Source organism: Alligator sinensis, unplaced genomic scaffold (assembly GCF_000455745.1).
Source record: "Alligator sinensis unplaced genomic scaffold, ASM45574v1 scaffold321_1, whole genome shotgun sequence".
Classification (NCBI taxonomy): domain Eukaryota; kingdom Metazoa; phylum Chordata; order Crocodylia; family Alligatoridae; genus Alligator; species Alligator sinensis.
In genome coordinates, this window is record NW_005841969.1 from 1693287 (window position 1) to 1707292 (window position 14006).

The 14006-nt window shown below is 39.5% G+C and overlaps 1 protein-coding gene across 1 annotated transcript in view; it reads right to left on the reverse strand.

The window, feature by feature from the left end:
- Nucleotides 1–2110: 2110 nt before the first annotated feature.
- Nucleotides 2111–14006, reverse strand: part of CIR1 (corepressor interacting with RBPJ, 1) — a 44238-nt gene continuing 32342 nt past the window's right edge. The window contains exons 8-10 of the mRNA XM_006020798.2: nucleotides 7018–7124; nucleotides 5448–5533; nucleotides 2111–3728 (exon numbers count right to left, since the gene is read on the reverse strand). Of these exons, the coding sequence (XP_006020860.1) occupies nucleotides 3083–3728; nucleotides 5448–5533; nucleotides 7018–7124 (839 nt within the window). The 3' untranslated portion in view covers nucleotides 2111–3082. The remainder of the gene's footprint in view (nucleotides 3729–5447; nucleotides 5534–7017; nucleotides 7125–14006) is intronic.

Consider the following 14006-nt stretch of genomic DNA (forward strand, 5'->3'; position numbering starts at 1 on the left):
TGAGTCCCGGGCGCCCCCGCCCCCTTCACCGGCTCAGCGACCCGCGCGGCAGCCCCTGCGCCTCCGCATCTAGCTCGTCCGCTTCAGATGCGGCGCAAGGGAAAAGCGAATCTCGGGCTGGGGTTCACGGGAAGTCACCCCTCGGCCAGGGCTGGGCCTGCTTCAGTTCCTTTAGGCCTGTACCTCTCCCTGCCGAGAAGCACAGCTCCCTCCTAGGCTGTGACCCAGCCACCACTCAGCCCCCACACTTGCAAGGGGAGGGTCAAACGTCTGCTGTGAGAGCAAAACGCTTCTGCGTCTCGCTCTGATCTACTTGGAGTGTCATTACAGTTTTAGCCATAGGCTGAGAAAATGCCAGCCTGGGCTTCAGGCCTCTTTCCACATTAAATGAAGTTTGAAGAATGCCTCCCCCTCCCCCTCCCCCCCTTTCAAAACTAGGAGGCCAAAGTATAAGCAAAAACCAGCTGGTTTTTTTTCCACCTCTACAACCTGGGTCAACCTTGAACAGTTTGGTATTGAAGTCTGGACTAGTCTCAGAAAAATGTTAAGAGGCAGCAAGGTGCTGGGAATATCTTTAAGGGCCAGGGTTGATGAGGGCAAGAGGGGTGTCTTGAACACAGATGCATAATTCATTGTCCTGCAACAAGGTGCCTGGGAATCAGACTTATCCAAAGCTGCATTATTTTGTTTGTAGGTTCGAAATTTCTTTCTGAATAGCTAAGCAGATAACAGAGCCACACCACAGAATAATACATGTTGGCTGCAAGCACAGAGGTACTATGGAAGCACAGTCAGCTAGAACTACTCACTCTGCATTTTACCAACTGCAAATAGACATCACAGTCCACAAAAGTACTTACTGAAAAGAGGGTCTGAGCCCTTCCTTGCAGGAGAAACTTTATTAGCTGAAGGACAGCACAGGCGGTTCTGGTCCAATGCCATCTCTGTCATGCGCAAAGCAAGCCATGCTCTGGTTAAATCAACTGACCTCCTCAGATACTAGAGGGTAAGTGAATCCTTGTGGTTGTTACTCTTTGTGCCCTTTCAACTGAAAGTGTTGAAGCAGCATAGCTATTCTCCCAACTACACACAGTAAACCTTGCTGCCCCCTCCTACCCAAGGGCAGGGGTTCTCAAAGTTTTTATGTTGCGGCCCGGCACTCAGCCAGCCAGGGCTGGAATTTCCGGCTGGCAGACAGGTAAGGATACTCCCTCCCCCTGGGCAGGGGTGGGCCAAACCCCGTGCTGCCTCAGGCCTGCACAAGAAGCTGCAGCCTCTCTGCCCCACTTCGGAGGGCTGCGGTTTGCCAGTCTGCGGCCACTTCCTGTCAGAAGCCAACAATGCTGTGGATCAGCAGCCGACAGCACAGGGACTGAGAACCCCTGCTGCAGGGCTTTCTTTAAGTGAAGTTCTCCGTGTTCTACAGACCCATATGGTAGCAAATAGGTGCCTGGTTACATGGAGTCACCGTTTCCAATAGGTAGGAACAGATATGTCTAACACACAGGCAAGTTAAAGTGAGCACATTTTGAAAGGTACATCCTAACAAGCCTCAGTCAGTACAAATGCTACAACTTGTTTGGTTAAAAATACCACCCTGAGAAATGTCTCAAATGTTGTAACTGACAGCTTTCCTGAACACGCTGTGAACTAATTCAGGGCCTGATCCTGCCAAGTGCTATGTGCCTTCAGCTTCAGTGCTCCCAAGGGATAAACCTGTGCAAAGTATTTAACAAAAACGAAAAAGAAAACTGACATCTGTGAAAAGCTCAGCATTTCAAAGGCAGTCAGTATGTGTTTATAAGGTAGGTCAAACCACTTCTACAGCTTATTACCTCCATGTGGCTTAAATTTCTGCAAGGTAATTTTCAGTCAGTCAGTCAGTCATAAGGAAAAGAAAACTTTGTCATGTGAGTGAAAGAAGGGACAAAGTTACTTGCCCGAGTTTTAAGTTTGATTTCACCTTTTTTTCCAGTCCATTCATTCATGTGTTTTCCATCTTCTTAAACACACTCCAAAGGAAATGTTTCCTTTGCAAGGAGAAAAACATTTAAAAGTCTACTTGACCCTTTAGAATGAGTTAGGGCCCTGGATAATAAGGCGATTCTGATTTTAGAGAATAAAAGAATTTATTTTAAGTACATTTATTTTTGTGGTATGGGAGAAAATAATCCACAAAATCGTCAGAAAAATAATCAGGTCAAACTGCTGCAAGTCAAAGCAAGAAAAGAGTATTTAAATTATCTTTCAATTTCATAAAATGAAATACCTGGAAACAGCTGAGATGAAAAGGATGTTTGCTACGTCTTCAGAAATTACTGGACAATAACGGACATGGTACTGATGCATACTGACAGGGATTCAAGATGTTTAAATACTCCTGGCTAAGCTGTACACCGCAGGAGGTCAAAAAGTTAGCTATATATTTATGATAATCTATGTTTCACTGTTACTTTAACTCATGAAATTACTCTCTTAAGTAGAACTTCTGAAAAAATTGTTTCAGTATAAAAGCTCCTTCTAAAAACAATAGTCCCGCTAAATGAAAACCAAACAACTAATATTCTGAGATCTGAAGTAGTAGTGATTGTATCTTGCACTTTCCAAAATGTTGTTTGGCATTGCTTAAGCTCCTGGGACTCTTCCAAAATTACCCTTTTCTTCCCAAAATAGTAATGTCTTAAAAGCAATGAAAAATAATACCCATAAAATCCAAGCGTATGTACCAGACTTAATACTTCAGAACAAAGTAGGCATTATTTACAAAAGGCTTGCTACATGAATACAAGAAATATTTACCAACAATTTTTTTCTCTCAAAAATACCAGACAGTTTGTACCTAATTTACAAATATTCCAAAATTATTACAGAATGGATGCTCTTTTATGTAAGTGACAGTCTATAAGAGTTGGAGAAATGCAAACAGATTATTCAGAAAGACAGCAGTGCATAAGTGAGCCCTTGTTACAAGGTATTAAAACAAAAAGGGAGACATTTTTATTTGCCTTGGTCACCTGCACTACCTATTTTTTCGATCTCTCTGTCTGCTTCTGCTCTTCTCCCCGTGTTCTGCTTTACTGCGCTAATCTCTATAGTTGTCTCTATATTTCTTTTTCTCTCTGTACACATCTGCACTGGGGCTTCTGGTTCCACTTTTTCTGTGCCATTCATTACTGGGGCTTTGACTTGGACTTCGTCTTGTCTGCTTGTGCCTATAACTCCTGTGACTTGTGCCGGAACTTCTCCAGCTCTGCTCATACTTGTATGGGTTTCTGCTAACCTTCTCATGCCCTTCGGTCTCTCTCTTGTCAGCGCCATGGTTTCTGCTTTCAGACATTCTTTCGCTCTTGCAGGAGCTCCATTTGTTGTTCTCTCCAGAACTATCTTGCTTCAAAAGTCTGTGCTTCTCTCTATCCTTGTCCTTGTTACCGTGACTACTTGAGGGATCTTCGTAAAGTTTTTCCTTCTTAGTCTTTGCCTTCTCTTCTGAATCACTGCTGCTTGCCTCTGAAAACTTGTCTTTTTTTCTTTTCTTAGAATACCTCTTCTTTTGTGCTGCTTTATCTTTACTGTCAGTCTCACTATCACCGCTGCTTACTGAAGTTTCGCTGGAGGATGAGGAAGAGGATCCCATCTTACGTTTTTTGTGTTTACTTCTGCTTTTTTTCTTTTGCTTTTTCTTCTTTTTATCTTTCTTTTTCTTTTTCTTTTCTAGACGATCCAATTTCCTTTTATTTTCAAAACAGAAAGGTAGAACAATCAGACACTTTAAAGACATTTTAAACTGTGTCTGTCCTTTAACACTGCTTACTTAAGATGATCCTCTACAAATGTTTCAGATTTTCTTAACACATTGAACTTTTTATTTCAAAATATTATTAAAGCTTCTACCCCAAGCCAAACTTAACATGTAGCACTCTAACCTGTGGATGCTCCCTCAAAAAACAGTAATGTTGCTTTTAAATGTATTCAAATTTAGGAAAGATATAGAAAACATGAATTGGGGCCTCATTACTAATAGCACAGTCAGCTGATGTTTCTCAAACTAGCTCTGTAGGGTTTGGATTGTTGTTGTTTGTTTGCTGTTTTATGTTAATACTAAGGAACATTTTCAAAGGCATAAATAGCAGTGAGGTGCTCAAGTCCCTTTGACCCTGAATGGAAGGTAGGAGCCTAATTGCCATTTGGTTGTTTGAAAATCTCATCCAATGTTGTTAGTTGCCTGGAAAACTCAATGATTTATTCCATCAGAAATAAATGTAAAACTCCTGCCCTACAGTACAGTGTTCTATCAAACAAAACCCCCCACATTTTAATTGCAACTGCCTTCATCTAGTTTATAATTTTAATCTCTTGTTCTCACTTATTTTGTTCACTGTTAGCAAAAATCAGCCACTAAATTTGACAGGCTAGGTAAATGGGTTTCACTGGATTACAACAGCTTTAAGCAGTTAATAGTCACGAGGACCTAATCATTTTGTTAAACCAGAACCGTTAAAATGTATGCCAGGTGTCTGGATCACCAGAAGCTAAACACAACATAGGTTTATTTTATTTAACCTACAACCAGATAATATAAACTCATTCCTTACTGGAAGGAAAGGAAGTGGCTTCTAACATCTGTAGAGGATGATTTCTTAAATATACAATTATATTTTTTATTATATATTGAGACCTAAAATGGTTGACACTGCCCTTTTCAATTTTCTCTATGTGAATATCTTAAACTACAATAAGTGCCATTTATTCAATTAGGCATTTAAAATTTTACTTAAAAACATCCCTTCAAACAATTAAAAAAAAAAGACAATGCAACTTTGTTTAGAAAACAGATGTGACCAACCTTAGCATGTGAAATCAGTAAGGCAACAGTAAAGAACGCCCCCCCCCACCCCCCAACTTTTGTGAGAAGCTCCCTCTGCTGGCTTTGCAGCAGCAAAGTATGAAACTTTATCTTACAGCAGGGGTGGTGACATCACCAATTATGCTGGTGAAGAGAAGAAGGTTGAGTTTGGCTCTGTCAGGAACAAAGCACATGCATCAAGCTTTGTCAAGTATAAAAATCAATAAGAAAAGAAAATTCATTTTCAATCTTGGAAGAGGGCACTGTAAACAACAGAGTGTAAAGCAATGTTTTAAAATAGCAATTTAGTGTCCTCTACCAGCCAATGCATATATAATGCGAGTGGTTATTTAAAGTTAAATCTGAAATGTAACTGAAAACAAAAATATACTAAAACTGCAATACATCAATTGGATTACAAAATGAGGAAGGAATGTGGTGCATAATACAAAGTGTATTTTGAGACATTTGTGGTCAAATATAGGTTACTCTAAGCTGATTTTCCTCCCCACAGATACAAAACTGGGATTTCAGTTACAGTAACAAGCACAACTATCAGCAAGGTAGCAGCAGCTTTATAGGAGCCATCTATCTAGGATATTACCTCAGAAGCTTCTGTTTTTGTTTAGTTGACAGTGATTTTAAAAATTCAACTTCTGGGTCGTCATCTCCTTCACTTGCAACAAATTCCTGTGCAACAGAAGTAACGAAACACCATGTATGCAAATAAAAATAACACAGCCCTTCAAATGTAAGGTTTGTTTTAACATGTCTTTCTATTTTAATACATACACATATACCTATGTATGCATTAAAAAAATAAAATAAATGTATATATATATATGTAATTGAATTTATTTAAATGCATACATAATGATATGTATAATGCATACATAATATATCTCTCTCAATCGATCTGTTTGTGTCTTTTGGGAGCGAGAAAGGAGTTTATTATACCAAGCGTAAAAAGAACTGCTATTTAGTGTAATAGTCAAATATTAAACAGTAACATTCACACTGTTAAAAGAAAAACAGTTCCACATTTCCTCAAAGTCATTTATGGAAAGTTTCTTTGGCTTTGGCCCACTTAGGAGTGCTGGCCAGGGGATGGAAGACTTTATATACCAATAAGCCACAAAGGAATTTAGATGAGTAACTTAGCCTTCTATAAGCCTCAAATTGCCCATTTGGAAAATTAGTTTTATACCCACTGAAGTCACAGGTACAACTGACCTCACACTTCGCAAAGTTTCAAATTAGCAGTGCATCTTCAACTCATAGTAATAAAATGATGTCAGGGGGTAACTTCAGGAATTTTAAAATCCAGACCTTTCAGATTATATGCACTTGGAATGCTCTCTCTTTCTTAACGTTTTTTTTTATCTCAACTGTACAAGAGAAGCAGCAAAGGCAGAAAGTCTCCATATGTTACCTTTCTAAACTGCTGATAACATTGCAATACATTTAACACCAATCCCATATATTAGATTTTGTCCCGAGTATGTAACTTCCTCTAAAGGCAAGGAACATAATCTACCATCTATTCATTCGAGCCTTTTAGCAATAGTTGAGCACTCTTCTTTTGAGTTTTGTCACCTGGTGGTTTGATTATCCTGTTATGTGAAGAAAGCTGCTTCACAGTGGGCTCGCTCACTATTTAAAATGGTGGGCACATGAGAGTGTACCTTAACTTTTTGTGAAAGCACCTCAAGATTTAGAATAAGTGTTTTGTGAAAGTCTAAATAAATACAATGTTATGTTTTAAATCCTGTAATAAAATTGTAATACATTACATTATACAAAAATGTTATTTTATTTTTTGCAAGCTGTTCTCAGGCTTCATCGAAAGCCCCTTAAGAAGCAAGGCAAATATCACACCTGAAGTATGTGACAAAAGCCCAAACAACCCCCTCTAGGAGCTATTCAATCTCCAGTCACCCAGAGGAGGCATTTAATTTATTAAACTATGGGTTTTTAAAAAAATCATTTCAGATTTGTCACTTTGGGTAAAATACAGCAGCAAAACACAATAAGTTTCATGATATTTTTTTCTACTGGTATATTTATCGAGCCTTCCTAAGGATATGCATATTGGAAAACATTAAGTAGCAATTCGCAAGCAATCACATTTAGATTTATAGACATTTTCAGCTTACTGGTAAAAAGATCATTACCTGTGATGGATCATTTGCGGTCAAGTTTCTCCCCAGTACATTTTGTTTCAGTGCAAACCCACTGTTTCTCATCTCCGCTATTAGCTCCGAGGGGTGCATTGATGGCCCTGTTCACAAAAATCACAGTTTGAATGTATCATTTATATCTCTCTACCTTTTTTGGACTCCACAGTGGGAATTCAGTTGAAGCTTTGTTAAGTAAAATCACAGCTAAATCAACTCAATAATCTTCTGCTGAGCAAATAATCAGATATGATTTTCTAAAACAGCAGTGTGGAGATTCAGAATAGAAAATAATTGCATTTTTCTTTAAGTGCAAGGGGATTCTCTTCTTATGTAACTTTGTCTTGTTGAAAACAATATATATTGGTATTGTCTGGTAGCATATTTTTGTTATAGTACAAAAATACAGGAAGCCTACAGAAGCAACATTAACTACATTTTTTAAACAACCCCTTTTCCCAAAAGTAATAGAAAGGCACACTTGAGGATGCTGTCATGACATTTTTCAGAAATACACAAACTTAAACAACTTAAACAATTCAAACATAATCCCTTCCTTTGAAGCTATAACTGTGGGGGGTGGGGGATAGAAGAGGGAAATAAAAACAATAAACAAGCAAACACCCCCCCCCGTGCCATCAGAATCTTTGCTTATTCCTTCTTCCCCAATTTGTGCAGTCCTTAGATTGTTACCGCTGGATTGTTCATGCGTCTCTCAGAACAGTCTTAAAACAATGCAACATATTACATTAAAGCATACATTTGCAATATGTATGCTATGTATGTTGGAATACAAAAAGGATTAAAATGCAGACCTTATCTTGGACCTCTCAGGCTTGGCTCTGTCCCTTATAAAGCCCCCATACAACTCTATCCTTTTAATTAAATACTGAAGTAACTAAGATGTCTCACAGAGTCTTATAATTAGACCTGATGCTTTACTGCAAACTAAACAGAAAATGTTGATATTTCAGCTTTGCAGAAAAAATACTAGAATATGTTCATCAGTAAATTTTACTGCCAAACAATAGATCATATATTGATTCAGTTACTGCCATATAGATGAACTGATATGTTCATAAGAGAAATTATGAGGAATTAGGTTATGTATATATTACTGATGCTTTAAGAGTTTGTTTAGAAATATATTATCAAATATATCAATCCTGTTCTTCAGTTTTAAGACGCTCACAGAACGTACCATTTTGGAGGATAAACTTCCTCACAAATCTTTAACATGCAAAGTAAAACCTCCATGTCTCCAAGTTTCTAAGTAGTTAAATCTAGTCCACAATTCTATTGGATATCACATGGACACAGTTCATGGAACTACAAATGAACATATCCACAACCCAGGAATAAAGAAAAAAACCTCAAAAGAAATAACTCATTGCATGCCACTAGATTGTGGTTATTTTAGTGTTTTGTTTACAAGCTCTCTTCAGATGTTTATAATTTCACCATGATTTCTGTAGAGGAAGGGATTTTCTACTGAAGTACTTTTAGTTCCTAAGTCATCAGAGCCTTTCAACGTGGGCTTAAGTGCTCTGTTGAACTGGGGCCTTAAATCCATTTTTCCATACATGTTTATAACTCTAGTAATTGGATTTCTCAGAAATGATTTTTAAAGAATGCCTTTATACATCAAGCTAGTTTTCCTTCAGAACATGTAACAGCGTAATTGTAAAGTCAGTGGTGCACAGTACACATTCATTGATGGCTTTGTTTACTTTTAAGTTTTAAATACTTGCCCGTGAGGCAGCAAACATCAGCGTGAGTTTTAACTCTTCAGCGTTCCTGCGTATGCTTGTCCCTGTATACGTCAGAGCCATAGCAACCATGCAGGTCCTACAAGTGTTTATCTTATATGGGTACTGCTTCAGAAAGAGAATTTATGATTTTCTAGGTAGCAGGCATACAAATTATACTGATGTGAGCCATTTACAAGAAATTCAGCATATGTAGCAGCTCAGCATGCCATGAAATCTCAGATATTTTTCAAAAATATATTTGAAATTATCCAGACCGTAACATCAAATTAACTACTGGATATAAAGGGAAGGGGTGGTTATCCTAGAACTCTCTGACATTTTCAAGGAGAGAATCCAAAAGCTTGAAATGGCAGCCACACACCGCTGCCATTATATATCTGGAGACAAACAGACCTGCAGGGGTTGACCTCAAATCCAGCCCCAGGAGGGGCACAGGTGAGCAGATCAGAGAGAGCACACACTGGTCAGGATCCCAAAAGAGTGTATAGGTCAAGAGCAGCCTTTTAAATCTAATTTGGAAGGTGAGAGAGACAGAACAGAGCTAAGTCAGAATTGCTACTGTGACCTTACTCTGCTTGCCCAGAACTGCTCCTGATGTGTTGCCTTGGTACCCAGTTATACCTGACATAAATACAGCAACCAAATTTACTACCAGATGACATCTTAATTCAAAAAAGTCTTTACAATAGCTCTCTAAGAAGAAAAAAAGAAAACAATAAGTTCAGTCATAAAAAGTATAGACAAATTTTGACATCTGGAGAAATCATCATGTTTCACCAGACTAGTATCTGAAGCAACTTTTCTAAAGCTTATAGACTTGGAAAATGGCTATATAAGACCCATATAACTGGCGGAATCGTAATTCTAGCACTCCTTAGGATCTCAAGCTATTTTGCTTATTCAGTAAAGTATGCCTAGTAATTCTCAACTGCCAGATGGGAAAAACTGAGGCATGACAAGTGTATGTGACTAGTCCAAGTTTACACAAGAAATTTTAGGCAGAGCCAAAGGGTAAGAAAAACCCTAGTCCTGTACCCGAGTCACAAGAATACTTTCCTCCCTAAAGAAAGCAGTAGAATAAAGCAAGTGTGTATTTTAATCTCCAGCTGTCAGTTCCTTGAAGAAGGGGCTGACACTTCAGTCAAGTGTCAGATCCATTTCCTTTTCAGGACTTACCTACTGGATACATACAATTAAACAAAGAAAAAAAACCCATTAAAATGGGTATGTCATCCTTGGGTATTGGTAAGCTCATGGAAGCATGTTTTTTGCCAATTAAAAAAAACACAAATAAACCCCAAAACCAGCAACTATCTACACTTTTAAAGCTTGTATAAATAAGGTCAATATGCTTCACTTAATTTTTTATGATGGAAAAAAGAAAATTCCACTCTTCACCTGTGGTCTTGTTTGTTTTTTACTGTAGAAAAATTAGAAACTACAAGTTTTGTCCTCCCCCTTTTTAAATTTTTTTTTTGCTGGAAACAAGAGTGGGAATTCTCTCAAGCCTACCATGAAAAGGCTACAACAGGCTTTTACAGAGCTCTTTTCTCCCAGCTGTCCCCCAGGGGTTTAAATATGTTTTATGGCTGGGGATGGAACAGGCAAACACCAGCTTTGAACAATCAGAATAAATATAATTTCCTTTTTCAGTTACTCGCTTTCCATTCTCTTGGTACTCATGGTGTCATAATGAGGGGCTCTACAGAAGTCGAGGCTGCTGCCAGCCGATTCCATGGGTCTGACAGCCGTTTTCGCAGGCGGAGCCCAGTAACTCCCCCCTGCCCCTCCCCCCCCATGCCTTTGGCTGGAGGGACCTGTCCTGCCCCGCACCACCGAGTGGTGGCAAGGGGTGCGGCAACATGACAGACAGCCCTCACAGCCAATCAGCAGCAAGGGTGGCAACCACCCTGCAGTGCTGACAACTACCCTTTCCCCTTCCTCCCCCCCACCCTTGCCCTCCCATGGGCTATGTGGCCGGGCCACAGTGGCCACAAGGACTTCATGCTCTCCAGAGGGAGCCAGAATTTTATTTTCAGCAATTTTTTTTTTCTTTTCCAGGGAGCCCACCAAAAGTGGCTCATGCTTTTTCACAGAGCCCATGTTTTTTTGTGGGGCCTGCCAAAAACCACAGCTTCTGTGAAAAATCAGGAAATCACAATTTCTGTAGGTCCCTAGTCATCATTCTAATTATTTAGTCTTCTGTATGGTGGCCTGATATGGGTCCTTGATGTTGGCTCAGTTCCTGATAAGTAGAGAATTGGTGTAAGTGAAGAATACCTTCTTTTCAGGTGGCTTCTCTCACAGCACAGGGCTGATGAAATTGACTTGAACACCAACTACGAGCAGGGCATGTCAGGACTACAACCTGAGCGCCAAATCCTCAGATTACTCTGGATTTAGGGACAGGCTCACTGGAGACTAACTAATCTGCCAAATGGAAATTTTTGAACAATCCTCGGCGCTGTTCTATCTTACATTAGGACAAGGCTCACGATCAGAGGCACAAAGGAGGATTTCAATGACCTTTGTCAACCCACCTCCCAGACTGTGCTTCCTAAGAAGTGAAGTTCAGAACTGAAATCAGTTTTCCAGAAATAATTTAAGAACAAAAAAATTCCTCTTACTTCTGCCTTCTTTGTGCATGATACTAAAGGGGAAAACACCTCATTTACCCCATCCTCCTTTACAAAACAAACAAACAAACAAAAAGACTGTGAGGGACATCGCTCATTAATGACTTATGTGGCAAACTGACTTCAGTTGGATTTTGAGGCATGGACCAATAAAAGATAAGGGCCATAACCTTTAACAAGAGTGGTTGCTCAAACTATGCCAGTTAAACAAACCAATCCACCCACAACCCCCAAAATCCAAATACATTTTTCAATTCTATAAACGTACATGGACAGTAGTTATAAATCAGCATGGTATGAAGTCTGCTGTGGGGAAAAATACAGGGTAGGGAAACTTAAAACAAAAACAAATCAGACTAGACCAGTAATGCTCAACCTACTGAACTGGATGAGTAGCATGGGGCCAGTCTGTAGGCCAGATGCAGATTGTGTCGGTGCACAGGGTCAGTGCACAGATATGACCCGATGCGTCGGCCCAGCCCTGCATGCCAGATCCAGCCATGGCATATCTTTGCTCACTGGCTCAGCCCCACATGCTAGCACAATCCAGCACACTGGGTCATGCCATCCAGTTCACAAGGCTTCCCATGGGTCCGGAGATTGCAGCAATTAACACTGTCACCGGCTCCTCTGCCACCAAAATTTCTGGCTCTCTGAGGAGCCCCATGAACCAGATCAGACAGATAAAATAAACATAATCCCTATTTTTAATCTCCCTATAATTCTGGTTAGAGAAATTGGCTTGACCTGAAATTGCTAATTGTGTGCTGAAGGCAACTGGGAATGTTCCATCAATTATGAAGAAAAGGGCTTAAACTCTAAGTTGTAAGCCATTACAAATGCTTTACTTGGAATTTTAAAAAGTGTTATAATTTCATAGATCGCTCAAGCTCAAAAACATTAGTTGTTGATGTTTGAAGTCCTCCCCATATTTAAGTCTATTAAGTCTGTGCAAACATATGCACAGGCTATTTGAGGAAATTGCCTTGAAGTCTCACAAAATCAATGACAATTGTATTTCTTTAAAAGGTTATGATATGTCTATCAGTGCAGCAAACTTTTGAGCCTGTTTGCTGACAGCTATTTTGCCCAACTTTAGAGACAGATGTAGTGATTTCATTAGAATCAGCTCAGCAAAAAAAGAGAGAGTGCACAAGGAGGAGGACAAGAAAAACTAGGCAGAAGCTCTTGAAATTAAACAGCAAAGAGAAGACTGACTGAAGGTTAAGGGAAAAGTTTAAATAGAGTCTTGCTTTAAGGTTTTGTCACAAACATGTTTTTAAAGCTGCAGAACACAGCAAACCTTGTGAATGGAAGCAAGAACTGAAACAGGACTACTGGGCATGCATATCACATGGGAAAGAGCGCAGAGACCTCACCCTCTCACAGCAAGCACATTGCCTATAGATAGGGTGACCATACATCCCAGTTTGGCCAAGACAGCCTGGATTTCATAGGCTGGTACTGGCTGGTTGGTCAAAATTTAAACAGAAGTCCTGGAAACGCAGGGGTGAGGCGCAGTCTGGTGGGGAGGGGGAGTGGCATGGTCCGCCAGGCCATTCTGCCTCCTTGCTGGACTGAGCCTGTGCCCCTGTCTGCTGGCCTCTGCCTGCAGCAGTGCTGCTGACTTGGGGGTGGAGCTGATTGCATATGCATCAGAAACTTTTCTATAGCTGAAAGAGCTCTTCTTCTTAAAAGAAGGGATCTATATTTTTTGGAAGTGAAGACATGATTTTATCCAGGCTCCATTAGTTTATTTAATAACTGCAACTGTGAGAACCACAAACTAATTAAAGGTAGCTTGTCAAGCTTTTAGGTGACCAGATAATATCCACCCAACTCCGGAAAGGTTCTGGACCCATTCTGCTGAGTGAAAGGAAAGGAATATCAGACTTATACATTTAATTAACATGCTCAAAAATAAAATCAAGAAAACATCAGTGAAAGCTAAGCTCCTGTTAACATTAAACTAAATTAAACTAAACTAAGAATAAAGCAAGATGCCTACTAAACAAAATCAAAATAAAGTAGTCTTAGTACTGGCCTGCAGTTAAATCATCAGTCTTCATACATTCTGAGAAAGTCTGAGGCTGCTTGCAGACATTAAAAAAAATAAAGCACTTTACTTTAAACTACACGCACCCCTGCACATGCCCAGAAGAGGCAGCTTGTTAGCTGGACCTGGCTTGCCCAACATCTGTATATATCGGGCACTTTAGTGGAGCTTTTATGACACATTTATCTAATTGAATAAGCTATTAGATAAAAGCACCAAGAATCCCCACTGAAGTGCCTAATCTATAAAGACACTGCAGAGCCAGGTCTAAGTAACACACTGCTTCTTCCAGTAAGGCGCTTTTTAAAAAAACATTTGCAAGCAGCCTGAGAAGTTTTAAGGTGGTCATTTTCTACTTAGTTACAAATCCCAACTAAAAAAATTAGCCAGGTCAATCAATTCATTACTTCTAATGGTTAATAAACCTAATGTTATTAACTTATGCCTGAAACAAAATATCAGAGACAATTGTGCTTCTTTCCTAGATTCCAATTCTTGCATAATGGCTAATCTTTTTCTTCC